The sequence below is a fragment of the Taurulus bubalis genome, assembly GCF_910589615.1.
Source record: "Taurulus bubalis genome assembly, chromosome: 7".
Taxonomy (NCBI): Eukaryota; Metazoa; Chordata; class Actinopteri; order Perciformes; family Cottidae; genus Taurulus; species Taurulus bubalis.
This window is the reverse complement of record NC_136595.1, coordinates 11,435,590-11,462,501: the sequence shown is the minus strand read 5'-3', so window position 1 is coordinate 11,462,501 and position 26,912 is coordinate 11,435,590. Positions and strand designations below refer to the sequence as shown.

The 26,912-nt window shown below is 39.6% G+C and overlaps 2 protein-coding genes across 2 annotated transcripts; both read right to left on the bottom strand.

Annotated features, from left to right (window-relative positions):
- Positions 1–47: 47 nt before the first annotated feature.
- On the bottom strand, positions 48–17,950 carry LOC306738831 (G-protein-signaling modulator 2-like). Its single transcript, XM_079220753.1, has 15 exons — positions 17,860–17,950; positions 10,458–10,679; positions 9,963–10,098; positions 9,441–9,580; positions 8,406–8,529; positions 7,481–7,596; positions 6,429–6,584; positions 5,485–5,593; positions 5,066–5,231; positions 4,530–4,627; positions 3,916–4,101; positions 2,860–3,022; positions 1,989–2,174; positions 1,793–1,908; positions 48–1,100 (listed from the first exon to the last, which is right to left on the bottom strand). Exons 2-15 carry the CDS (start codon positions 10,676–10,678, stop codon positions 933–935), a joined length of 2,085 nt encoding a protein of 694 aa, XP_079076879.1. The 5' UTR covers position 10,679; positions 17,860–17,950; the 3' UTR covers positions 48–932.
- A 2,530-nt stretch (positions 17,951–20,480) lies between these two features.
- Positions 20,481–26,283, bottom strand: LOC306739530 (fetuin-B; the record flags this gene model as incomplete). The annotated part of the gene is made up of 7 exons (XM_079221551.1): positions 20,481–20,972; positions 21,897–21,983; positions 22,509–22,616; positions 23,061–23,227; positions 24,053–24,140; positions 24,877–24,987; positions 26,053–26,283. The coding sequence occupies 7 exons, from the start codon at positions 26,281–26,283 to the stop codon at positions 20,481–20,483; spliced, it is 1,284 nt and encodes a 427-aa protein (XP_079077677.1).
- Positions 26,284–26,912: the final 629 nt, after the last annotated feature.

Genomic DNA, 26,912 nt, shown 5'->3' with positions numbered 1-26,912 from the left:
TGCTGAAAAGACAGAGCTGGAGACACTAATGAAGTCTGTCCTTTATGACACAGAGCACTTTTAAATGCACTTATTTATACTGATATGTAGATGGTAAAATAGTTGTCAGACTAACATTTGCATGTCATTTGGAAGGATCCCAATGTTGTACACTGAAGATAAATCAAGGTTGAATAAATGAGTGAACTGTAAACTCACAAGATTTAATTTCTCCATTGTCAAGAGAAGGTTCCAATACAAAAGCTACAATTACATTTATTTTCTCCTCAGATTAATTAATTCGTTGTAATGTTGCAAAAGGTACAAATTACATTTCTGGTCATGGCAATAATAACTCCATAACAAGTCTTGAGAAGCCATATTGGGAGGCCGATAGATACCAGAAATGGCTCAAATAGTCACTACTGCAGTAGTAGCGGTGGATGTGGACCTTTACTCCCCCAGAGAAAATGTTGAGTTGTTGTTGGAAAGATAAAGTCAAGATGTACTGCTCTTACCGCCTTAATAGAATCGCAAATAGGCAGAATATGCATTCCAATTTGCTTAATTGCTTGAGATAGATTCATATAATCCCTTCATCTTGGTTTATGTCCTTTAGTCCAACAAACACAACCCAGTTTGTGTGAATGGCTTGATGCAGACGCCACCGGTAGAGGTCTTTGATTAAAACACTCAGCATGGGGCACCACAAAAAAGGTGATGACTACCCAGAGATGCTGTCAGACATCTTAAAACAAGTCCATATGTCTTGAACGCCTAAATTCCTACGTTTACAGTCGCAATGACCAGTGTTGTAATGTTTGAGACCTTGATTCCTTATAGTGTCTCTTGCAGCCTTGCACAAGTATTGTGGTTCCAAAAAAACAACTTGATAAAAAAAAGGAAGCTTGGTTACTTCATCTCATCTCCGAAGTGATTTTTCACTCATGAAGTCAGTCTGGTTTGGATTGGGTTACGCCAGACGGTGGCACGACTCGCTGCTCCTCCATCCTGTTGGACTGGGAACGCTGGATGAGACTGAAAAAATCTTCATCTGGAACAGTTGCTCCCTTAGTTTTAGAAGGTGGAGCAGCACACCTCTGGTCGTTCAGTCGGGAGCCCTAAAGCATCGACGAGAAACAGCTATGAGTGCAATTATATGAGCTAATGCATATCAAGAGCACAAGGAGCCACATGTGCATCACTGACAGTGGAAAGCTCTCAATCAATTAGGTTTCTCAGATGTTTATACTATGTAAATACAATGTACAAATGCAAGTGTTTGAGAAATACATCTGTTTATTTGTGTGTGAGCAATAAATACTAAAAGGCACCAAGATGGTTTTGTCCAGTGTCAGTGCTGAAATGTTTAAATTGCTTTTAAATGACCCCTTAAATGAATGTTGTATACACCTTCCCACTCTGTAAACGGAAGAAAATAAATTGCAATAACTGTACTGAACTCTCGAAAAGAGCATCTATGACTTTCAAAAAAGTGGTTGAAAAGGATATAGCTCAAGCTTATTGTCTCCAAGAAGTTTCCAGTAAAGAACCATACAATTTGAAACTAAATGTATGATTTTAGTCTGTGCACACATGTTAAACCTTTGCACAGAGAAGCATACAATTAAATATGCCTAGAGAATAACAATTATATTCATATTTATTTGGCTTTCTCTCTGAAATTACCAAACTACGTAGTTCTTTTCAGGACACCTTAACATTTAGTAGGGCATTATTCACAAAATGACAAAAAAAAATAATTACTGTATTGTTGCGCAGGAGGCAACATACTGGATTTATTTTTCCTCACCTGGCACTTTACTAGCATATCGAAGAAGACATCATCCCCTTCAGGCTGCTCAGCACTGGCCTCGAGGCGACTGTATAGGGAGGGTATGTGAGCCGAATCTGTACTGGAGATCGGGGCTGGGACGAGAAATGAGTGTTAGCCACGGACTGAGTAGTGGTACTGATGGAGATGACAAAAATCTGCAATATGTCGTCACCTTGAGGGGGGAGTGGGTCTGTGCTGGAGGTGGAGGGTGTACGAGGCGGGTTGGATGTGCTGAGACGTAAGCCAGGAAAATGGCTCAGGCTGACTCGTTGGTCGTCCAGACGACGGGCCTGGGAGCTGGCCAGCAGCTCCAGGAAATGACCAGGATCCTGCAACGGTATTTCGCACTCCAAAATAGCTAGAAACAGAGGTACTTATTATCTGGGTGGAATTTGTAACATATGGTGTATGGTGTGTTACAATTGGCAACTGAGTTGTGCCTTTTTACTCCGCTAACCAGCAGTTCATTCTCAGTTTGTAGAAGAAAGACGACCACAGAAATTAGTTTCAAAAGGATGAGATATTATTCAATGAAATTTACAGCAACGCTCCAACCAAAATCTATCTTTTGAGCATCATATACTTGTTTTTTATGGTTGGCTATAAAAAATGTTTCCATGAATGCTTTGAGCTTGGATTCATGACCAATACAAGAGGAGTTCATCAATAACTATTTTCAAGATGGGCAAAAAGTAAAAACAGAAGCTGCTTTCTTCAGTGAAGGATGACACCGCACACCTTTTATAATACACTTCATGGCAAGAAACAGCGAGTGTTTGATACTCAAGTCATAGATTTTGGGTGGCTTATTACTTTAAGTCATCTTTGACACAAACACGAAGGATGGCACAATATTTACTACGTGAAGGACACACGCTGCATTCACACCATAGGAGCAAAACTGACTCGCCACCAGGGCGACTAAATATGAAGACTAATCGGCTTGTCTTTAAAGAAGGACAAACTTATAGTTTAATAAGAAAATAACTTAAGTCAGAAAATGGTACTATTACATATGGTGTGAACACAAGGGGCTGACTCACGTTTCCTTTCAGCTACAGGTGGGGTGGAGGAAGGAGAGGAAGGAGCAGTGGGGGGGCTCTGGCCGTCCAGCAGGGAGCACCTTTGGTCGTCCATTCTGTTGCCCTGGAAACGAGAGAGGAGGTCGAAAAAGCCATCCTCTCCAATCGTGTCCCGAGATCCAGGCTAGAGTGTAAAAAAAAAAAAAAAAGTAACATTAGAACATGACATCAGATTATTATTCCGATCAGGTTAGCAGGCGTTTAATGAAAGCAATCAAAATACAGGAAAGAAAGGAAAGGATTAACAGCATGAACATAGAGGCACCTCCTACTTAACTCCTGTTACAGAAGCCACTTTTAGTTTTGGGCTAAAACGATTTGTTGATTTGTCATCTGACAGGTAACAAACGTATTGGGATTCTGAGAAATAGTTGATTATTTTTGGGAAATACTGGACAATTGTGATGGGCACTTTTACAAAAACAAAAGTGCCCTTTTTTAATTATTGATTAAACAGATACTGCTTTGATCTGCAAATATGTACTACACCCAGTGTAATCCTCTTGGGAAGATTTTTTAAATTAAATTAAAAACAAGTGCAAGCTGGACTTTCACAGTGCATCATTCTGCAAAACAGGGTTGCATAACAAAATGCAAGTTGTAGTCTATGCTACACAAGAAGAAAAAAACAAACGGAAAAACCAACTAGTTATGCTGGAGGATGAGTGGATATGATTATTCCTGTGTGTGGACAGAAAGAGGTCATTTCTGACACCACAATACAAAAGGCGTTTTCATTAACTATCAATTTAAAAATTGACTGAACTTGACTTTTTTTTTTTCCCCACACAAACTGAAGTCTGATATAGTTTTGGAACAATCCGACATTGCAACACAGAAACTTTTCCTCATTCAGCCTTAAAACTGTATGTGGGAAAAACTCTTAGGAAATGAGGCTATGTCATAGGATACATGTTTCACTTTTAACTTTGTATCGAGTGTGAATCATCATTGCTCATCGTGTGGGTTCCATGGATGTTATGAGTGAGCAGGACAGTCTAGTATATTTAGAAACACCTTCGGAGACACCGGCGCTTCCAGCTCAGGAGCCGAGTGCTCGGTGCGGTTTTCATCCTGGTCTTTAGGAAAGGATTTGGGGTTCTTCTGCTTCTTGCTTTTCAGCCGATGGAAGAGGAAGAGCTTCGTAGAAGCCTTGATTGTGTGGTTTTTTGAAGATCCGGGGAATACGTCCTCTTCCCAGTCCTGTACATTCAAAGTGCATCGAGGTTGACAATTGTAATTGAACATCACTGACAGATTCAATGTCACAGGTTTACCGTTTTAACCGTGTTAACACTATGGGTTGGGTGAACAGATTCTTGGGGAAAAGGAAAATGTATTATATTGTACATGACAAGAACACAAGTCTCTTCTCATGTCAGGCCACATGTTCCTGAAGCAGAAGGCTGACTTGGTTATTAATCTTCCAATTAAAACCAAGACAGTTGCGAAGCACCAAATTCAGGAAAACGGCACTCTCCACTTTCGTGCACTCTTTGTCACAACAGCAGTTAGTTGAAAAAAAATAACCATATTAAGATTATCTAAAAATAAAATAATAACTTTATAATGACAAGCAGAGTGGAGCTTACAAAGACAATGTTCTATATTTCAAGTAATTTCATACATACTGGATGAGCAGATGAATCTCCAGTTTGTTTTTTGTCAGGACTTGGACTCAGTCCCAGGTTCTCTGCACTGCCAAGTATCCTTGCTGAAGACTTGACCCCTGAAAAAAAAGATACAAAATTCAATAGTGTGGGCACTTAATATTTATACATAACTTTCGCAACTACAGGAAAACTGTGTTTTTAAGGTGTGCTGGTGAAGTTTACTGGATGGTTTAAATTCATGTAGGACTGTGTACCACGTCACCTGCATACACATGTGAGTGCATCCAAAGCACGGCTAGAGGTCAAAAACCTCTAAAATAAAACTAAAACTCACAATAAAAGATGGCCTCTCCTGGAGATCGGAAAAAGTTATTTTTCTGGAATGTTTTAGATAATATCTAAATGTGTGCATAAAGATTATTTTACAGTTTCTGGAAATCATGCATCTAAAAATTGAATTACACAGATTCACAAATGTAATGGAATACTGCTCCAAAAGGGATTTGTCAAAATCTCTTGAAAATGACATGCTTTTTTGGGGAGTGCACATTTACCTTGGAGGCTGGGGAAACCCTGGTAGCTGACTGGCAGAGCAGAGCTATTAGTGTTGGTGTTGCGGAAGATGTTGGGGTGAATGTTGGAGTTGGACTTCAGGCCTACGACCAGCCGTAGGTCCGACAAGTTCATCCTGGCTGTCACCTCGCCACTTTTGTCTCCAGTCTGCAACATCAAAGCTAATGTAAGCATATGACTCCAAAACAAAAGACACATTAAACTACTGTTAAGTAATTTTTTACACTGGCTTTGCAGTTTGTTTGTCTGTAAAAATCCTTCATGAATGTAGACAAACAAACGCTGCTTACGAAAAATACACTATTCATTGCTGTTCCCCTTGCAACCACTAGAGGGGTGTGTGGCCTGATGGCAGCTACTGATTGCACCCTGAGGGAGTAGGTAAACAGTAAACAGTCACCTCTTTAGCAATTTCCAGATGTTTCTCAGCAAAGTACATGGCTTGCTGATGATTCCCCAGGGCGGTGTGAGCATTTCCCAGACTCCAGTATGCTCTTCCTTCACCAACTCTGCAGCAGACACAAACAGGCTGATCAACTTTAGCTGAGATTACGCAAGAATGGGAAGGGCATTCAGCAAGCTTTCATGCAGTACAATCGCAAAAACCTGATCTTAACATGAGCTGGTACAGCTGGGATTCAACAAGTCAATATTTTGAGTAAATTCAATCTCACATTTCACATAGGGTGCAAATATTCTCCGTTACTTTTTTCACGAATAAGTTTGTATTTATGGGAAGAATATTTGTATGAGTAAAGAGATATTTTCAAAACCAATAATCACATAATAATAACTAACTAACTATATACATACATACAACTATACATACATACACAGTTTGTTTATTTTAGCATAAATCTTGGTTCCTTTTCCTCAGACTGTAAAAATAGACAGTGCCTCCCACGATAAGAACAACAGCATTGCTTTGTTCGTGGAGATGTTATAGTGGAAAAACCTATAAACACTGATTTGATCTGTATGGTGAAGGGAAACAAGTTGTCATGCTTTTCATGTAAGGAGCTAATTTAAAATGCAATCTATAAAAGAGTAAAGAGTGCTTAATAAAAGATCCATTTGCATCTTTTCTGGCATCTCATAGCTGTTATTCTGTGTTAGTGACATTAAATCCCATGAGAGAGAGCCTAAGTGCTGTTCCTGTCTGACTTTCTCTGCTTTTCAGTGTGTTGCTGTATAATTGTAGCTTCATGGGTGTTGGCAGCAATGCCACCAAATTGTGGCAGGTAATTAGTTCAGAGGCCACCCACTTTGAAACTGTTCGTTTTCATTATACTTCAAAGACAGTTTGGCAGAAAGCTGACAACAAATGGCTTTTATTGCCGATACCTGTCATTGAGGTCCTGAGCAATGACCAGATGTTTGAGGTGGTAATCAATGGCTCTCTCATAGTCTTGCAGTAGTGTGTAGGTGTTGCCCAGACTGTAACAGGCCTGGGCCTCCACGGCTTTGTCCTTCAAAAGCCTGGCCAGCTGCAGAGTCCTCCTGGGGGCGAAACAGAAGAGGAGGAAGACGGTCAAGGAATGTCTAGGGTGGGAGCAGGAGAATGATAGTCATCTGCTACTTTCTTTGTTGCAATTGTCCAAGGTCCTCTATATCAAGAAAATACTGGATTAAAACTTTGGAATGTAATCAACAACTACATATCTGTACAGGTCCGTGGTGGTTATACATGACTTTGTTGTATTCAAAACATTGTCTTCTTTATATGACCACAACACTTGTAAGCAGATTTAAGGATATTCTTATTTCCTTATGTGCTTATGCACTTTTAAATTGTGCTTATGGTTCTGTGCATTTCATTGTGCTTACATATTTATGGGTCTGTGCTTATGTACTCTTTTGTTTTAAGACCATCGACCTGCCAGCAACTGCAGATAAAAATTAATCTGAATCTGGTGATTTATGTTAATTATTAATTACATTGTCATTAATTTACAGTATTTGTCAGCAATGTCAACTTCAACTATGAAGACCTATTTTATATTCTAACTTACTATATTATGATTCATTTTCTGTTTATAGCCTTCACTTATGAATGCCTAGAGGAGGAGTTATACCTGCTGATAAATAAAACACATATTTGCTCAAACTACATTAAAGTATGTTACAACCAATTTATAAAATGGCCATATACTGCTTATAAATGCGAAATAGGACATAAACTAAAGTTTTTCAAAGAAAACCCATTCTTACATCTTGCTTTTGTCGATTAAGCGTTTACAGTACAAAGAAGAAACAGTATTACAGGGTCAGGACTGTGCGAAAATGAAAAATGTCATCAGTGCACGTTTTGTCTGTGTATGATGAAGACATACAGAGATATCCGTCAAAGACCATTAGAATGTGAGAAAGGCCTCCAGCCTCCCTTGTTTACTCACTTGTAATGACCAGCCGCCACTTCAAACTGGCTGAGGAATATGTGAGCATTGCCAAGGTTACAGTGGGCCCTCCTCTCAGCAGACTTATCCCCAAACTCTTTGGCGATGAGCAGCCGCTGCCAACAGGACAAACAGGAGGATGCACATTACTCAGAATAAAAGGTGAGGTGGGTGGAAAAAGAAGGAATACGAACAAAAACTTTAGAAAACAGTGTGTAACATGTAGGCGGGGGGGTAATTGTCATAAATGTAATATATTATGCATAACTATGTTTTCCTTAGAATATAATGACCTGAAACTAAGAATCGTTAAGGTTTTGATAGCTTAGGAAAAGCTATTTATGTCTACGCCGGCAGCGGGTCCACCATGTTTCACCGGCATGTTTCTACAGCAGCTCACCGGCTCCAGTGACAACCTTTCGTAATTTTAGGTTATGTGAAGGTAAGGATAGGCACTGGAAAAATTAAACCGGCACTGCTTTTTAATGTTTTGGTGTAATATATTTTCACGCTGCAGCGTGCATCTCCTCTCTCTGTCGGGGCTGAGCTCGCTCGTCCACCCACCCCCCAATATTTAGTTATATCTAAAATCATAAATAACTTCTAATCCTGTTCTGAATTTGGTCGTATTGATAAGAGCAGCTCCTAGTAGTAATAAAGTCCCAGGGATACCTTTCCCAACCTGAATGCCACCATAGTTCTGCGACACGCTTGGAAAGAGAGAGGTGAGGGGTATGTTGTTGCTTGCAATCTGCAACCTCACCACTAGACGTGTCATTTCTACACACTGTTTCTTTCACAAAATGAGTCAAATATCAACTAATGTTTCTTGCCTGTAAAAAGCCTTAAAAAATACACAGAACAAATCCAACTGGAAGCAGGGGATGTGTAGCAGACACTGAAGACACACACATTTGCAACCTACCTTTTCGTGTGCATCTGCTGCTTTTTCAAAGTCTCCCAGAAGATAGTAAGTGTTTCCAAGGTTCCCATGGGTACGACCTTGGGCTGCCTGATCGCTTAAGTCCTTCACCAGGAACAGGTTTGCTCTTTGTAAAAAAATAAAATTGAAATAAAAACATCAAAAGAAACACATTGACGTTTTTGATTGCTTAGTTTTCATAGAAATTATGTTTTTTTCCGGCAACGTAAGAGCAGTCACAACAGAAACAATCCTTTAAATTAATTAACTAGGCTTGAGTGTATATACCCTTGACAAAATAATATTCACACATTTTAAATGAGTGTGGGGGCTAGTAAGTAATTTAAAGTACCAGCACTTGATTTGTAAGTAAGTGGATCTTAACTTGAAATAATTGTGTCAAAACTGTATTTTACTGGTCAAGACTAAACTTCACACTCAACATTATATATACTGCCTAATACCATCATGGCTACATGTCAGTTAGCAGTATTTTACCTACAACCTAATTGGACCAAGAGGGAGAACAACTTCATCAACAACTTCATCAACATTGCCAAAAGGTCAAAGTTGATGCAGCCAATATGTGAGTCAGAGAAAGCTTTTTGTTACAAAATCAACCAGCTTTGAGTTGGTTACATTTTATATTTGAGGATCTTGGCTGGCAAATTTACAAAAAGCAGAGAAGTGGGGCTGATGATAAAATATGAATATGGTCCTGAAAATGATGTACATTACTTAATGCAAAATGCATTATTTGCCCAGCTGAACGTATGGATATGAATAATGCACAAAGATTGAGTTGACTGTTCACAGTTTAAATTGATTTGTAAAAAAGCCATTTTCTTGTAATCCCCATGTGGGTTGTGTCAGATGTTTGGAATGACACAAACAAACTAAAACTAACTCAGTTTATTGTGGAGATCAAACCTGTGATTCTGCAGTTGAGGTCTTGGTCTGAGGAATGAAGTAATTCCTCAGGACTTTCAAAATAAATGCAAAACAACAAATATCCAATGTTTGGTGATACCAACTCACTCATAGTACTGTGCAGCTTTCCTCAGGGCGATCCTGGCCTCCTCTGGGAACTCTCCTGGCTCGGCTCCAGTCCAGCAGATGCTCTTGCCCTTGGCGTGGTAAACGTTCCCGAAATTATACAGCGCTCGAGCCTGCCCAACCTACAGCACGCACACCAGATTTTCACAGACGGAAACAAGAGTGACCAGTGCTGTAATTACATACTTAAAATACATTGACACCAGACCTGCTTGTGTTTGCCTGCGGGCTGGCAAACTATTCTAGATGTTGCTGCGCAGGCGCTTCGCCGTCATCGTGCACACCAAAACTATTCTGTGGCTGCTGAGCAAGTCATGTGGTATTGATTGAAAACAAATTTGGATCCATTCATTTTAATCAAAACAAACAGGCCTTTTAGTCAATTACAGAACACTAAAAAGCCATCTAGTGTCAGTTTATTAAGATAAAAGAACTAAAGAAAAGATTCAGCTGCAACTAAATTACTTCCTTTTAGTTCTAAAATACCATTAAAATATGGCCCACCTTGTCATACATGGCTCTGGTGATATCCAAATGTCTTTGGCAACAAACCACTGCTTCATCATACCGTCCTAAAAGCTTTAATGTGTTGCCAAGGTTGCCGCTGGCTTTTGCTTCACCAAGTTCATCTCCAATGGTTCTGGGATTTCAAAGAAGAAAAAACACATGAGGAAATTATTAGACTGGAAGATTAATAGATTACTAAAATGTACGAGTTGAGAAACAACAGGCGAGAAAGTAATTTACAGTCGCAAGCAGCGATGCAGTGGAGATCGATTCTAGAAATTTAAATTATGGAGATTTTAAAATATTGTAGTGTTGTTCAGAATATATTGTTAGAGACCTCCATAAAACTAGTATGCACAGGTCCAATATTTTATCTGCAAAAAAACCCAGGTAATTCTGAATCTTTTCGTAATGGCTGTCAGGGCCATACGAAAAGGGTTCAAAACGAGGGTATGAGTTTAAAACAATTATTAAGGAAGTGAAACTGTTTACCTAGTAAGTGTGAGGTCATGGCGATGGTACTCCAGGGCTTTGTTAAACTCTTGTAGGTGAAAGTAGGCATTGCCCAGCTGGCTGTAGATGGCACTAAGGATTTGAAGGTCCTCTGTTCCAACCTGGATTGCAGACTCAAAGAAGGACACACCGGCACGATAGTCACCAGCCTTACAGAGCCGCTCACCTTCCAGAGCCAGGTCCAGACACGATGACTCCATCCTGCAGGGAAGCGGGAACTATGTGAGACACGAATGTGAACTATGTCCAAAACTCAAGACATTTCTGAAATACTTCACACTGCATAAGGATCAGGAGCTAAATTATACCTCTACTTTACATTAGCATGGACATGCAGTGGAGTAAATCATTATTTGATCCCTTTGCCAATCTTGTAAGTTTCCCCACTGACAAAGAAATGAACGGTCTATAATTGTCATGGTTTATGTTAACAGTGACAAACAGAATATATCATATAAAAGTTATGAATTGATTTTCATTCGATTGTGTGAAATAAGTATTTGTTCCCCGAGCAAAACATGACTCAGTAGTTGGTGGAGGAACCATTGCAAGGTCAGAAGTTTCTTGTATTTGGTCACCAGATTTGCGGACATCTCAGGAGGGATTTTGGTCCAGTCCTCTTTGCAGATCCTCTCCAAATCCTTAAGGTTTCAAGGCTGTTGCCTGGCAACTCAAAGCTTCCGCTCCCTCCACAGATTTTCTATGGGATTAAGGTCCGGAGAATTGGCTAGGCCACTCCATGACCTTAATGTGCTTCTTCTTGAGCCACTCCTTTGTTGCATTGGGCGTATAATTTGGGTCAGTCGCCCTGGAAGACCCATCCATGCCCCAGTTGTGTCCTGGATGAGGTAAGGAGGTTTTCAGCCAAGATTTCCCCGGTACATGGCCCCGTCCATCCTCCCCTCGATGCGGTAAAGTCGTCCTGTGCCCTTCGCAGAGAAACACCCTAACACGGCAAGTTGAGTTGATGCCAAAGAGCTTGAGTTTGGTCCCATCACCTTCTCCCAAGCTTTCTCTGAATCATGCAGGTGTTCATTGGCGAACTTCAGACGGTGTAGTTCTGGGCTGATCCCTCACCGTTCTCATGATCCTTGATACCCCAAGAGGCTAGATCTTGCGTGGAGCCCCAGGCCGAGGCGATTGATGGTCATTGTTTCTTCCATTTCCAAATAATAGCACCAACAATTGTCTTGTTCTCATTCCAGCCTTGTGAAGGGCTACAATCTAGTCCCTGACGTCCTTAGACAGCTTGGTCTTGTCAATAGTCCATGGTGGAGAGGCGTGAATCTGATTAATTTATTCTGTGGTCAGGTGTCTTTTATACAGGCAACAGTTGCGATTCGGACTACTTTCTTAAAGAAAGAAGAATAATCTAACCGGTCTGTGGGAGCGAGCATTCTTGCTGGTTGGTAGGGGTTCAAACCCCAAATAATTCAATAATACTTTACATCACGTTCAAATGTCAAAGTAAGTCTGCAAATCCTCACATTTGAGAGGCTAGAATCACTGAATGCTTGTCTGACAACTTACAAGGATAACAACAATTATTAAAACCTTTGTTAATTTATGTTTTGTTGATCAACTTATTAATTAATTGATTTCTAATTGCCAATTTTAAGCAACTATATAGATACAGAAACAGCAAATGTAAAGCCAAGAGAAGTCCAGACCATGTGAAGTCACAGACAAAGAACGTTAAATTCAAAATAGGACGGAGCATTTCCTGTCTGTCGTGGGCCTAAAAACTCAAATGATCCAGGAATGAAGATGGTTACATTTAACTATGAACACAAAACTCTGAAGTGTCTGTGATAATGACTACCATTGAATAGTCTCCACACCCTTCCAAAAAAACAAGATCACCTGTTTTAGTCAACATCAAACTGTCAGTAAAGAAAAAAAAAGAAACCGGATTGCATCATAGGATTGTAAAACAAATCCAGTCATGCATGGGTGTACAGGACAACCATCGTTTACTTCATTTATAGGATGCATTTTCAAGATACAGTGAGAGTTGAATGTAATTTATTCCAGTTGACAGATCCTAAACTTGGATGAAACAATAATTTACCTTTCTGTATTCAGACCTAGTAAGAGTTTTGTGTTTACAAGCTGAATTAAATTGCTTTTCTTTTACAGTAATTGTACAGAAATGAAATCTGCTGAATTGAGTTTTGAGGTACACGCGGATTTTGCATATCATATGAAAACAAAATTACATTTTGCCAGCATAAATTTTCATTTGAATAATTACAGGTCTATGACTTGAGGCTTGTTTTCTGATATCTCTCAACACCCATCAAAACAAGAATGGGTTAGACAGCTAGCTCTCGAAGGTAGCGAGAGTACTCTCCTTCCATGTGGACTTTTAGGCACCCTGAGAGACACAAAGTTAGGGCTCCTAGACAGACACTTCCTCCCGGTCCGTCTCCTGACCTCCAAACAAAATGCTTTAGGAAATTGATGGTTACAGTTGTTAAGGTCTGCTGGCCCAGACAAAAAAGAAAAACTATGTTGTATTTCTTGCATGAGTTATTCATTTATTATCCTGTCAACTTAATGTATAAATGACCAATTGTGGCTCCACACAAGTCACTCATTTCCTAGTCTAAATTACCATGCTTCCTGACAACAGAACAATTCATTATCTTGAGTCACTGCAAATGGACATATCAATGCCCAAGCCCACGTACCTGTTGCCTCTGCCCATTCTGATGCACTTAAGACAGTTTGACACGACGGACATTTCACGTTTCCCGATCACTTTCTGGAGCGCAAACAGCTCTTTCAGCACAACACCATTTACCTTCTCTTCCTTCACGTGCATACACATAACGCACACAGCGCACCAATTTCATAAAAATAATGAAAACAGGGCTCCCTTGGATCTGCTGCTGTCCGTCGAAGCTCCCTGCTAACCCGTGGTAACAGCAAAACAAAAAGGACTTAATCCGCTCAGCGTTCACATTGACCTTAATGGTCCAGAGCTGGGGCTAGAAACCTTTTGTTTAAGTGAGCACAGATTAACAACAAATTGTTCGCAAGAAGAAAAGAACAAAGAGAGAATGGTTTAGCTGATTGTCGTATTCCTCTATGACTTAGCCATTGGTATCCTGCATCTCTAAGCCACCTGATGGTGTGTGTCACTTCCAATTAGGCCAGATCTCAGTGGTAATTATAGCTACTTTAAGTGGCTCCAGTGAACCCATAGGGCTATTTGCTTAACACAAAAGAGCATTCAGCCGCAGGCAGAATGGACAGGAATTGTCCTGCCAACCTGTCAAAAATAATGTTGTATATGTTTTAATGAGATGCATTATTTGTTATTTTCCATAATTCTCAATGATAGCTTGAGGCAAATCCCACCAATCCCTCCAAAGCCTCCAGTAACATAGCCGTTCAAGATAAATCCACTCGTCTGCACCGATGTGCCCTCTAGGGGGAGAAACAATATGGTGCCTCAGCATTAGAAAAACCCATGTTACATTAAAGCTGCTTCCTCTGACAAAAACTACATTTTATCACATCATGATAACGTTATAATTTATCCAAGCCAAATACTAATTCTTATTCAATGGCCTTGAACCTTGAGCGCATTATATTGTTACTCAATGGCGCCTCCGTTACCAGCTGTTACCTTCATTATTTACCTAAGCAAGACTGTGCTGCCCACCAGCAGCTAACAGCTAGCGTAACTATCTTTCCTCCTGCCGATTTCAACAGAAATTAGTTTTTCACAACGTAGCATTATCAGTGAAAATATAGGGTACACAAGAGTGTTTAACCACAGGTGTCTAGTACTATTTTGCCGATTGGGCAGGATCTACGGATCGGGTATCGAGTGACAGGTTTTGTTGTTGTCGTTCCTGTGGAGCTTTAGTTGACTTACATTATATGAATACCTGATATCGGATTGGTGCATAGACTTACGTACTTTGAATACATGTCAACTCTACCCTACAATGACAATGTAGCCTGCAATCAGGTGCATATTCTCACAATTGTTTCAGTCATGCCATAAAATATTTACATTTGGGTTAGTGAAGACCTCCTGTGGTCTGCTCAGCATCCTTCATCAGTTTGCCAATAAGGTGTCCCGTTACTACCACAGAAAAAACAGTTGTTTCTAACCCCCCTCACATGTATGTGGACACACAAATCTGTAAATATACCCATAAATAAATCAAGCACAAGCAGATGAAACTAAAATATTGACTGATATTTGATCATTTAACTGATTATAGTTGATATCCTTTGAATAAATGAACAAACTAAAAAATTACACATTTCACTTAAAGAAGATTTGTTTTAATCCATTTGGGCTGCAACTAACAATTATTTGTTATAATTAATTTAATTGCCAATAATTTGTTCCAATCAGTTGATTGTACAAGCAGCAGTAACCACAGTTTTAGCTTGAGACAATATTTTGACTATTAGGAAAAAGAATTCCAATTCATTTTTTGTTGGATTAATCAATTAATTGACTAAATGTTTCAGCTCTAATCCATATGCAATACTATGAGGTCAATATATTATCAAAGTGAATGCATTACGGCTTTAATCACAGAATATGAAGCACAAACATATGTACATTTCTTTAAATACTCAGCAATGAAAACAGATAATTTAGCAATCATCTCATGTTCAGAAAGTACATAACGATACGGTTAATGTGACACTGAATATGCAGCATACCTCTGGCGGACATGAAGTAAATGCTCCCTGTCCTGCACACACTGCAGAGAAACGCCGCCATACATGACAGTCAGCCTGGAAGTCCCAACAAGAGCTAGACTGAACCACATGATGGATCCCTGTCAGCTGCACCGCTAAAGAGATTTGAAAAATCTGGAGACTGACAAAGACTCGTCTCTGGGAAAGGCTGAAAACCGGCGCGCATGGTTTCCAAAAGACAACGCAAGACTTCAACTGTCATACAATACTATCTTAGTCCCGCCTCTTATCTTGAAATTTGAGCTGGGAAGCTAGAGTAAACATCCACTGACACACACCATCATGTCTTCCCACCAGAAACATCTTATTTCATTCATTCAACACCAGCAAGTATTTTTGCGAGGATGCAGATGGTAAAGCATTTGCATTTAAATCTATTCATTGATGCTTAAATTTCCATAAATGTAGAAGCGGTCAGTTCTAGAGCAGAAATGATAAGTAACAGATGTATTGTATACAAATGTATTGGCAGCAATTCTGATAATTTATTAATTTTAATAAACTTCTTTGCAAAATAACCAAACTAAAATTACTTGCAGGTTTTCTTAGTCTCCTATGACAGTGAATTTTATAGACCAAAAAGGTATTTATTTTAATAAAACATCTGACATTTTGAAGACCAAATTATTAAAAGATCAATTGAGAAAATAATTCACAGATTAATCGATGATGAAAATAATCATCAGTTGCGGCCCTGGTCAGGCAATTTTCTCTCAAGTGTCTTCAAGATGTATGTCACTGTAACAATAAATAAGTATTACACGGAGAACATTTTGTGTCCACATTATCAGATAAACTGTCAGTGACATTCAAACTGCTATATGGTGCCGAATGCGTGCAAATAAAACTCAGACCTTAAAACCAGTGCAGAATGGATTAATCCTGTGTGTGCCAAACTCCCACGAACAAACAGAATTTCGACCATCAGACCAGGTCACAGTTTATCTATTCCCTACACCTCCCATTTTGGTGATCATGTGCTCACCGTAAGCTTTTTGTTTTGATCTTTTTGCACATACTGTTGCACTGAGCTGTACTGGTCTTGTTTGCCTCCCAATTGGCTTGAAGGAGTCAATTATCCGATGATCTCATTCACTGACTGAAGCGCTTTCACCCAAAGACCTCAAGTTGACTTCATCATTTTTGTTGGTTGCGTCATCCTATAAACTATAGACAGCATAGCGCACCAACACCCCAAGGGTACAGCAGTTACTGGGGCATCAACCACAAAGTCTGGAAACACACCATTTTCAAAGTCCTTTGTAAAATGTTCCAGACGATAACTTAACTTTTTGACCCGTCTGCATGTTTTACATTATTTGTTTCCCTGTGGTGTTTGAAATGTTGGGCCGTCACAGTAGCTATAAGAGAAAATAAAAATAAAAAGGTATCATATGCTGCCACCCGTCTTTGACAATCCCCTGGTAAAAGCACACTGACGTTGCCAAAAATAATGATGAAACAAAAGGAATATCAACAACGCTGCGCCGTTGCATTTCCACAGTTCATTTGCAGGGCCTCCATCCACAAAGCATTGTACAATAGCTTCTCAAAAAAAAAGTACCACATTCACGCCCTTTCACTTTTGATTATCTATATGAATTTATCTTTATGTCAATTTTGTGGGATAATACATCTGTTAAGTTAAGACTATTGCTAGTGTGAATTGATGAGAAGAATGATCTGTGGGAATTTTGCAAATAAAGTGAGAGCCAGTTGCAGGTCACAAGTTTTTTAAGTCTAAATCACATCATAAATGCAGTTACTTGATTGTATTTAGATTTATTTGTTTCCACTTGTGCGGAAAGCTACAATTGAAAAGTACTGCAAGAATAAAACGGCTCTTTGGAAGCTCAGTATCCTCATTTAGTCACATATGCTAGAGATAAACCATAAGCATTTCAATATGAAGACACCCAACCGATCCTTGTCCAATTAAAAGATGCTCTCTAAAGCACAAACCATATTTTCTTTTGAAGAAAGCTTCATTTGAAGGAACCATCATTAGAGACTCAACCCTAACCCTGCGTGGGAAAAGAGGTCACAAGCAAAGTGAAATACAAATAAAACCCCAAAACTCAGTTGCAACACCATCCCTGAAGGCATGCACTCTGTAATAATAGCCTTAAATAATAATTAAACATTAAAAATAATTTAAAAGTTACTTAGTTATGTTAATGAGAGCACATTTAAGTTAATACTTGCAATGTTGTGTCCTAAAACAATCAGGCCATGTCGTTACATTTTGTTTTGTTAAAGGAAAAATACGTAAGCTGCAAGTTGCTCAACGTATTACCAGTTAGCGTTATGTCTCACGGTGACACATCTTTTATGATGATGACTGTTTGGGAAATGACATACTAGAAAGCTGAAAATGAGTCGTTTAGCAGGAACATGCCAGCACACGCTGGCCTGACCCGTTAAACGGCAGAAAACTTGGTGGCGGGGGGAGACGTTTTGGTCTGCTAAAGTAAAGACAGTCTGCTAACGCAAAGACACAACCGAGGAAGAACTTAATAAACAAAAGCTACGCAGCGAGGAACGTGACGTCAAGTTGACGTGTTAACGCTTTAACGAGGAAAAAGGGAGCGCGACAACATGACTGACACAAAAAAAAAACTTTGCAGGTATTCATTCTACCTACCTCAAACTGAAGCACGCGAACACTTCACAAACATGCCTTCAGCTTCAGAAAATATTTCCACCAATTTAAAATCGTCTTAACTAAGCTCTTCGCTCGGTTGTTTACTAAACTAGTCGCTCGAGCAACTAGTAGGAGGATGACTCCGCTGTCTCGGGAAGCAGAAGTTGAACAAGCCACTCCTCGCGCTGCAAATCTGACTCCAATTAGGAGTCCACGTTTGCTGCCTTCAGGTTCCATCGGAAATGTCGACATCACTGCTACTTAAAACAATCGACCGATCAGGTCTGTGACAAATATGCTTTAAATGTGACCTTTAGAGGGTGCGGGATATTTTAAGGCACTTAATGATGACTTCAACTTATGTCTTATACAGCAACATGCGCCAAATACCCGAAATTAATTCAGCACCAAGTTGCAAGACATGCTAGTTAGATTTGAAGGTCTCTCCCGCCCTCTGTCGAACAACGTGGTCGTGTGTTTCCAAAATACATCTCCAGCTCCTTAATTAAACAGCTGACATTGCCATATAAGTATATTTACAAATATGTTGGCAAGGGAAATTTTGAGAAACGCTTGTAAACAACAAGAGGTTAAAATTGATACAATTTCAAAATAAAAGCCTCAGTGCCAAACTCTAAAACTCTCATCTCCAAAAGTACCCAACAGAGACAAGTTGTACATATATTTGATGAGGTATCTGTTAAATCTCGTACTATGTCAAAATATGTTGAGGGATATTATGACATCAAAAGGTCGATAACAGCTACTGAGTTGACCATGTGATATTGATTTTGTCCAAAATCAATAATGAACTATTAATTCCAACGTTTCTTGTTTGTTTTCCATTATAAACTTTTTACACTGCTGAATTCACCCCAGGGAAGCACATTTCAAGAGTCCACAACCCACAACTGTCACACACTTATTTATCCCCATCTATAAGCCACATTTGCTCTCCTAACTTGACCAATGTTAATTGGAATTGTTAATTTACTCAATGTTAATTTGCCAGTCTGGGATTATGAAAAAAACCTGAGCATTATCTCATCAGGGCTTTGGCATGAAAGTGTGGTCTGGATGGATGTCTGGGCAGCACAACAACAGTGTCACATCCTCTCACTTTTTTTAAAGATGGTTATTTTAGCCTTTTTCACTCATCTTTCAAACCGCCTTGTCATCTTTGTCAAAATGGTGTACTCTGCTGTCCCCAAAAGAGTTTCCACTTTCCTTTAAATGAAGACAGACTGCTGCTTCTTGACCTGTGGGCTTTGCTCTACCTTGGCTATGTTTCATGTCCTGATGAATAGGTCTCATCTCTGTATTTGTCATTGCTTCGCACTGTGCTTTGTCTGCTTATGGTTGGTGAGTGTTTTTTTTTATAGAGGGCAAGTTTCTTAGAAACACAGGGGTGTTTATTGAAGATCAGACTGAGTGACACTCCAGCCACACACGGGCTGACTTATTGCATCTCCATTGCTTCTCTCGTCTGTGTCTGTCTGCTCTTTCCAATAGCTCTTGTTTCTGTGTAAACAAAAGCATTATTTGGGTGGCTGCAGGCTTTTCAAACTTTCATTAGATGTTTGCACTTTTCTTTTGCCTCAAGACTATCTGACAAAGCGTCGGCCTTTTGGCCAAGAATCCTAATGAACCCCGACTTTTCCTCTGTTGTCTCTGTGTGCGATGTTATACTTTGAGCATTTGCCAAAACAATGATGATGAGAATCCGATTGTGAAAAATCGCATTCCACAAAAGACATCTGTAGAAATGACAAATTTTGCTCAGATTCGCGGCAAATGAAGGTCATAAGTGAATTGTCACATGCATGAATTACACTTGATTAAAGACATCACTGTTTATGATAGTTTTCTTATTATTCACCTAAACAACAACACTATTGTTTTCTTCCAGTGAATGTATCTTTTCGTGTCCTTGAAATATGTTTGAGCTCCTTCACAGTACACTTTGCTTGTCTTACAGGAATGTTTGCCTTCTCTAATTATCATCGTTATTATTTTTGTCTTTCTTTCACAACAAGTAGTTCACTTTTTATGTCCCGTAAAATATTTTAGTGCAAGATTAAAGAAAAATGTACTAAATGTATTCATGATCATGGCATAATGTCATGTGAATTGAGTACATGGGTTGTAAGAATAAATTACACCTACATATTTGAGTGCTGCAGCTAAATTAAATGAATCAATTAAACACATCACTGTCACAATTTGTGACACAAGTAAATGTTATTTCAATCAAATAATCAACTTATTATTTCAGCTTCTAAGAAATGCTGCTCCAAAATCTAAGTTTTATGGTAATTTTATCACCAAATATATATCTTATAAGTATTGCCAGACTGTTATCTTAAGTATGTACATTCATTAAGCAGTTGACAGAAGATTAAAACCAAGATTTATTCAAATAGTTATTCAAATAGCCATTTTCAAATACATATGGTTGAAGCCTTGGCTGCTTTGGGAGCAGTATTATAGCAGCAGCAGAGAAGTAATTTAAGGACCAATGAAAAGAGATGGTATTCCTCTCATTAGCACAAATTATTACAAGCCTCCAGCAACAGGGAGCGTAGCAGTTTTACGGTCCAACCCCTCACTGGCAGCACGAGTTAAACTGTGGTGTATCGAGCCGGACCAGGACAGGAGCGGAAAGGAGAGGGCCCACTGGGGAAATCAGACAGGAAGGTGGGGTTGTAAGAGGGGGAAGTCTCCACCAAGGCCTGCCGTTTCCAACGCCTCTGGTAGCGGAAGTTAAAGGGTGGTCGCATTGCCACAGGGCCTCCAATCTCTTCAGAGGATGAAGAAAAAGAATCAGCACCTGCTGGCTGCCGTTGCTGGTTTACTAGCTGTTCAGCAGACTCACTGGAAGATGAGGTGAGAGGGTTACAGGGGTTAACCACAACAGGGGGATCAAAGGGCGCTGGAAGAATGGACGTGGGGTCAAAACGCTCTGGTTGAACAGTAGGGGGTGGTGTAGGGTCAGAAGGAACAGGCAGAGGATCGTTCCCCGGGTCGTCGATCAGAGTCGGGAATGTTGGGATCACAGGGTCCTGGGGGAGGTCGTGACCCTGAGGCTGCACCGGCCTGAGGAAGTCCACATTCTGTAGACGAAGAGACGAGATCACACTCAACTGATATTCTCACTCTTGTTGGCTGCGAAACGAGTCTCAGTCACACAGTATTAGTTTACACATCACAGCTCTTAAAGGGAGTGAGAAGACAACATAATTATAGCAAATGAAACATCCAATTTTAAATCTCACACATCAGTTTAAACACACACAAGCACAACATACATTTGAAGACACAACACCAGATATGACTGAATAATTATATGGCCAGTGGCAATCATTCAGAAAGTTAAATTATCATTTTAAAGGTTGCTTTAGTAAAAACCTGAAACAAAACCGCATAACACATTCATCAAATCTTGCCCATACAGTCGGTTATTATGTTCCTCGTCCCACAGAGTGAAGGGACTGCCACTTCATTATTTTCACTTGACTGACTCACATTGTTTAATGCACTTGAATGCTCTGTTCTTTTTTGGGCTGTACATGTTGTTTCTGCTATGAGTGCTAAACCTCTGCTGCTGTTTTCTTGTATATTTAAAGCACTGCCAGAGAGAATGAAAATAATTGTATTTGGTAGGCTTTGAGTCAGATTTCATATTAGGTCAAAGTATCCCTGATAATTTGATTTACTTTGTGTGTTTGTTAAGAAAGAACATGAAAGCTCGGGAAACCTTATAAGGAGAGAGTTTGAATTGTTTTATGTTCTCATCCCCATTTTAGACATATTGATCATGCAGGCCTATTTGTTGTAGCTTCGTCACACAACTTTGAAACTACAGTTACCACTTTGGCGTAATTCTACAATACATACAACCAATACATATCCGAGATTTGGTCCAAAACATACTTCTGACTGTTATGCACCACAACACCAAGGCAAACACGTTGTACCGTGAATGCTACGAATATGTTTCTGATTTGATTGTAAATATTTTCAACAGTTTCCTGTACCTGTGCTTTGAACATCTCACAGGACACCTGGACATCAGGATTGACTTCCATGTCCCCGTGCACAGATCCTGCACAAAAACCTGCAGTCTGAAAGAGACATTTTATTCATTTATTTAACGATACTGGGTCACACAAAGAAGAAGAAGAAAAAGGATAGAGCAGGGAGAAACAAATATCTATATAATAATAACATAATACATTTTTTTAAAGGAGGAGAAGTCCTGTCAGGCTTGTTCCTAAAGGAATCAATAACTGCAGCCTTTTAGTACAATTATAAATAAATCCGTCATTTTATCAAGTAATACTTCCAGGAACTGCATCAGAAATAGTAAGCCATATGTTGGCTGATTGATGTGTATTTAAGTTTTTTGAACAACATTAATTAGCGTCAAAACAGTGTCAGATTCTAAATACAGAAATCCATTTGTTTAATTAATGGACCGCCTTCAGATAATGTTGTTGTTCTTTGAAGAAACATTTCTATGTGTCCAAAAAGGATTAGAATTATATGCAACTCTCAGAGGGTAACACTATTTTAGCATTATACTTGTCTCATATGGTATGTATATTGTGTTTAGTTAATGTCTTATCTTCCCTCTCGGTGTTGAGTACCTCTGTGTCAGACTCGAGCGTCAGCCGCTGGCAGGTGCCTCTTTCTGTCACTCCCTCTGGACACTCTTGGACGATGTACTCCACAAAGCTGGCTTTCACAGGTGCAATCTGAAACAAATAAAATAACATGGTAAGAAGAGGGGGAAATTGCACAAATAAACAAAGGCGGATACTTGATACCATGGCTGTATGTAAAGGCTATCATCTTGGTTTTAGAGCACCAAACAGTTACCTTAGGGAAATTAAATAGCAATATTCTGAGCTTGCATCCCCAAGCAAACTATTCAGTTTCTCATTTTCTCGCCAAAAAGGCCTAAAGTGCCTTTAGTAATATTTTGCAACCTTGCCGACTCTTGTATCATTATGGTATTTGTGCAGTAAAGGTACTTATGGCCCAAAGGTGCACTGTTTCATCTGCTCATGTACACCCAGAGATTTTTCTTGAGTGTCATTTCCTAATAAACGTAGCATTCAACGCATTGCTGTGTAATAAAATCACCCCCTGCAGCGTTGTTTGTCCAATCAGAGTTAATAACTGGTCTCCAGTCGTACCTGCGTTGCAGCTCTGGTGATCTTCTTCACTCCGAGCCCTGCACCCACTGGTGACTGTCTCTTATAGGTCGCCAGCGTGACCTGAGCAGCAGTCGCAGCCTGTGGGCTCTCCACTGCGAGCAGGGTGGGGCAGGTCGGACAGGTCTGCTGGAGCTTCTCTGGGGGATCTACAGGGATCAGACACAGAGAATATAAAGTACGATTTGTACTGAATTACAACAATAAATTACTGTGTGCAGAATATGCTGGGCAGAAATGCATGGACAATGAATGAAAGCAGTTATTAGAAGTATTACGTAAAAGCTGTATTGGCAATAAACATATTCTGGAACCCGTGCAACTATAGTAATACAGGTGTTTATACTGATATAACACAATGGTAAAAACAACTTACGACGTTGAGATTCTTCACAGATATGTGAATCCTGTGTGGGTTCTCAAGGCCTTCATGTCATATAAGAAATACATCTTTAAAGTTTTTTTTTCTATTTTTGGGGGAGTTTTTCCTGATCCGATGTGAGGTCCCGGGATGTCGTATGTGTACAGATTGTAAAGCCCTCCGAGGCAAATTTCTATTTGTGATTTTGTGCTGTACAAAATAAATTGAATTTAATTGAATATTTAGGTTTTTCATTGTGGGAAATGCACGGCTTTAATATGTGAACAAAGGCTCTGTTTTCATTTGTGCCAGTAAGCCATTATTAATGTTGTCTTAAAATGTCTACACAGAGAAATGTCAACTCATAGATTTTTCTTATCTTCATGATAAGCCTTGCACACTAAGCAAATTTACTACCACAAATATTACTTTGGAGTGAAATTAAAACCAGCACCAGCCGCTGCAAGATCAGTGAGATGCAACACTAATTCGTTAAGATACAAAACGATACAATATGTCATACATTAAAAATGATAATCCATTTTAACAATTTGCTGGTATCAAAGCACCTTTTAATATCGTATTGTAGAACTTTTGATACGTTCAATGTTACCTGGGACAAGAGTGCAGTCGTAGCTGTACAGGTAAGAGTATCCCTCCGTTGTGAGGAGCATGGTGGTGTTACAGATGCCAGAGATTTGCTGAAAAGAATACAATATAAAGTATCTCCAGTTATACCAATACATGTCATTTTACATAGATTTGGCAACATATGACATACCTAGAACAGTCCAAGTCCAAGTGACTTTAAATGTGTGTGTGTGTGTGTGTGTGTGTGTGTGCTCTTGTGCAATAACCCAAATTATGGAACTTGGGAGTAAGGATGTTTTTGGGAGCTTTCTAGTCTTCCTTCTTCAAATGACTGTTTGTGGGGTAAGACCTTGGTGTTACGGTTTAACGTTAGAATTAGACCTGCCTCAGGGTTACAATTTAAGATTAAGGGTCTACGCTGCAACAAATCCTCTTCTGTAAATGAGCAAAATAGTAGGTACGATCAAAAGAAATGCGCTTGTATCAAAATCTAAAACATGAATTCAAGATAAAGGTGTTTTCAAGACATTGTGACTATGTCTTAAACTGCCTTTTTTTTACATTGTGAAGGGAAGGCATTGTGTCAGCAAGAGTCCTGGTAAGGACAGTAAAAGTACAACATATGGATATGGACATATCTGGAGCCACGCTGCTAACTGATAATAACAACAATGTATTTCCACAGACAAGATTTTTGAAACATTTCTGTGTAAAAAATCTGAATCAAATATGGCAGATAGAGATATTGTTTGTGTTTGTGTGTGTGTGTGTGTGTGTGTGTGTGTGTGTGTGTGTGTGTGTGTGTGTGTGTGTGTGTGTGTGTGTGTGTGTGTGTGTGTGCCCTACTGTTTCCATGAATGGTCTGACGTCACACCGTTTCCATGGTTTTGGGCTGCCAATGGGACACTTGGTTTCTAGGACATCCAGGTCCAGGTAATACACATTGCCTGCTGGGCCCTGGCAAGCCCAATGCAAACACAAGCAATAAGAGAGTGGAGGTACAAACAACGCTGTGTGCTCAGAATGTCCAACTGTATGTTATATGCACCAATATTTAAATAGAAGCATTACACACACTTCATCTGTGCCTCAAATGTATCAAGTGCATTCATTTGGTCAGTTACATCTTTAAGGAACCATTTAGGAGGTGCTCTGTATAATTCCCCAGGATACTTTGGACAATATTGATTTTAGCAGTAGCACTGGAAACATATCTCAACAATTTGAGCAGGTGTAATAGCAGCCTTTTCAGGTCATGAAGTTAAAGCGAGACTCTTAAAAGCTGATCCATCCCACAGCCGGGCTGCAAAAGCCTTCAGCAGCTGACAGCATGAAGTTCATGAAGCCTGTTGTGTAAGTCTGTTCCAGCCGTCCTGGACCGACATGACCTGGACTTTTATTACACTCACTTCAGTCCTAAAGGCCTTTTTTCATGAGCCGTGAAAGAGGGAGGCTTCTCGTTTAATGGCATACAATTCTGTACATCAATTTTATTGTTACATTTATTATGAGCGACATGTGCTGATGAGTCATTCTTCACGAAGTGCAAAGAACACATATTTATTGTTGTTTTCGTTCTTTAGTGTTTGCGCACTAATGTAATTGCTGCCATTTTTCACGTCTTTGATGCAATTCAGCGGTTCCCAAACTAGGGTCTGGGGACCACAATAAGTCCTTGAAAAAGAGAGTTTAAATTCATTATCACTTCCCCAGAGTGAGAAGCACCACATTGTGACAATACAAGAGAGAGGTTTTTGATTAAAAGTTTGACTGAACAGTCATTTGTAACAACAAAACACAAATCTTCTTAAATGGCATCAAGATTGGCCATGGTTGGTTAAATCTATCAGTGAGTGACTTCCTTTTTTCACAGGCATGTTTTGATATATCAGCCACAACAGAAGGGAAAACAACCTTTCCAACCCACTCCCACCTTGTTAAACATGAACAAATCACTGGCTGACAGAATATTACAACACCCTCAGGCAGCTTTTCCAACGGGGCATTTGTCTCTGTACTGACCTGAGCGTGCAGGTGGACATTTGCAATGCGGTTGAGGGCAAACTTGTAGCCATCGGTGCGATCCTCATTGATGTAAGTGACGGCCAGACGGGACAGCTTCTCCACTGGTCTGTCATTACAGGGTATGGGAGCAAGTTCAATAGGCGACAGTGCAAAACCCTCGGTGTACACACACAGAGTGTGAATAATTAGAGATAATAGCAGTAATAATGCGCAGATAGATCTGTCCATGGTGGCAGAGGTTCCACGCAGGAGCTAAAAGACAGATCTGGTGTAAAGGTAAGTTTGTTCTCGTGTGTTTGCGTTCGGTGCCTGCAGTGACTTTTGGAATCAAAACAGGACGGAGATGTTGAAATGATGCCAAGGACAAAGTTTATTTGATGTCAGAGGGCTGCTACTTGTGAATGAATGTTCCAGTGATTCATGCAACCTGGGGAGCACTCTTTCCTATCCGACAAATAGAGTGGGTAAAAAATGTAATGAATGATATACTTACGTTTATATGTATACAAAAACATGATTAAAGGCTATTTTATTCTCAGTGCAGAAGGTGTTCTGTTTAATCCTGATGTAAAGATGCACGCAGGGCATTTAGGAGCCTAGTTTAAAGCAATAGTCCGCCTTTACATTATAACTTGTAAGTTAACAAAGAATTACATTTAGCCATATGTTGTGGCTGCAATATGGTCATCTCACCACCAGGTGTCACTGTTAGTCTGGTGTACTGTACTGGAGGGAAATCTGGTAAAACTGTCCACCTGACAGAACTGGGTTAATGATTCATTGTTACCTACTTAATTACTGTCAGCATTAGACTTGCTGCTGTATTAGAACCTCGTAAATCTGATATTTATGTCTTG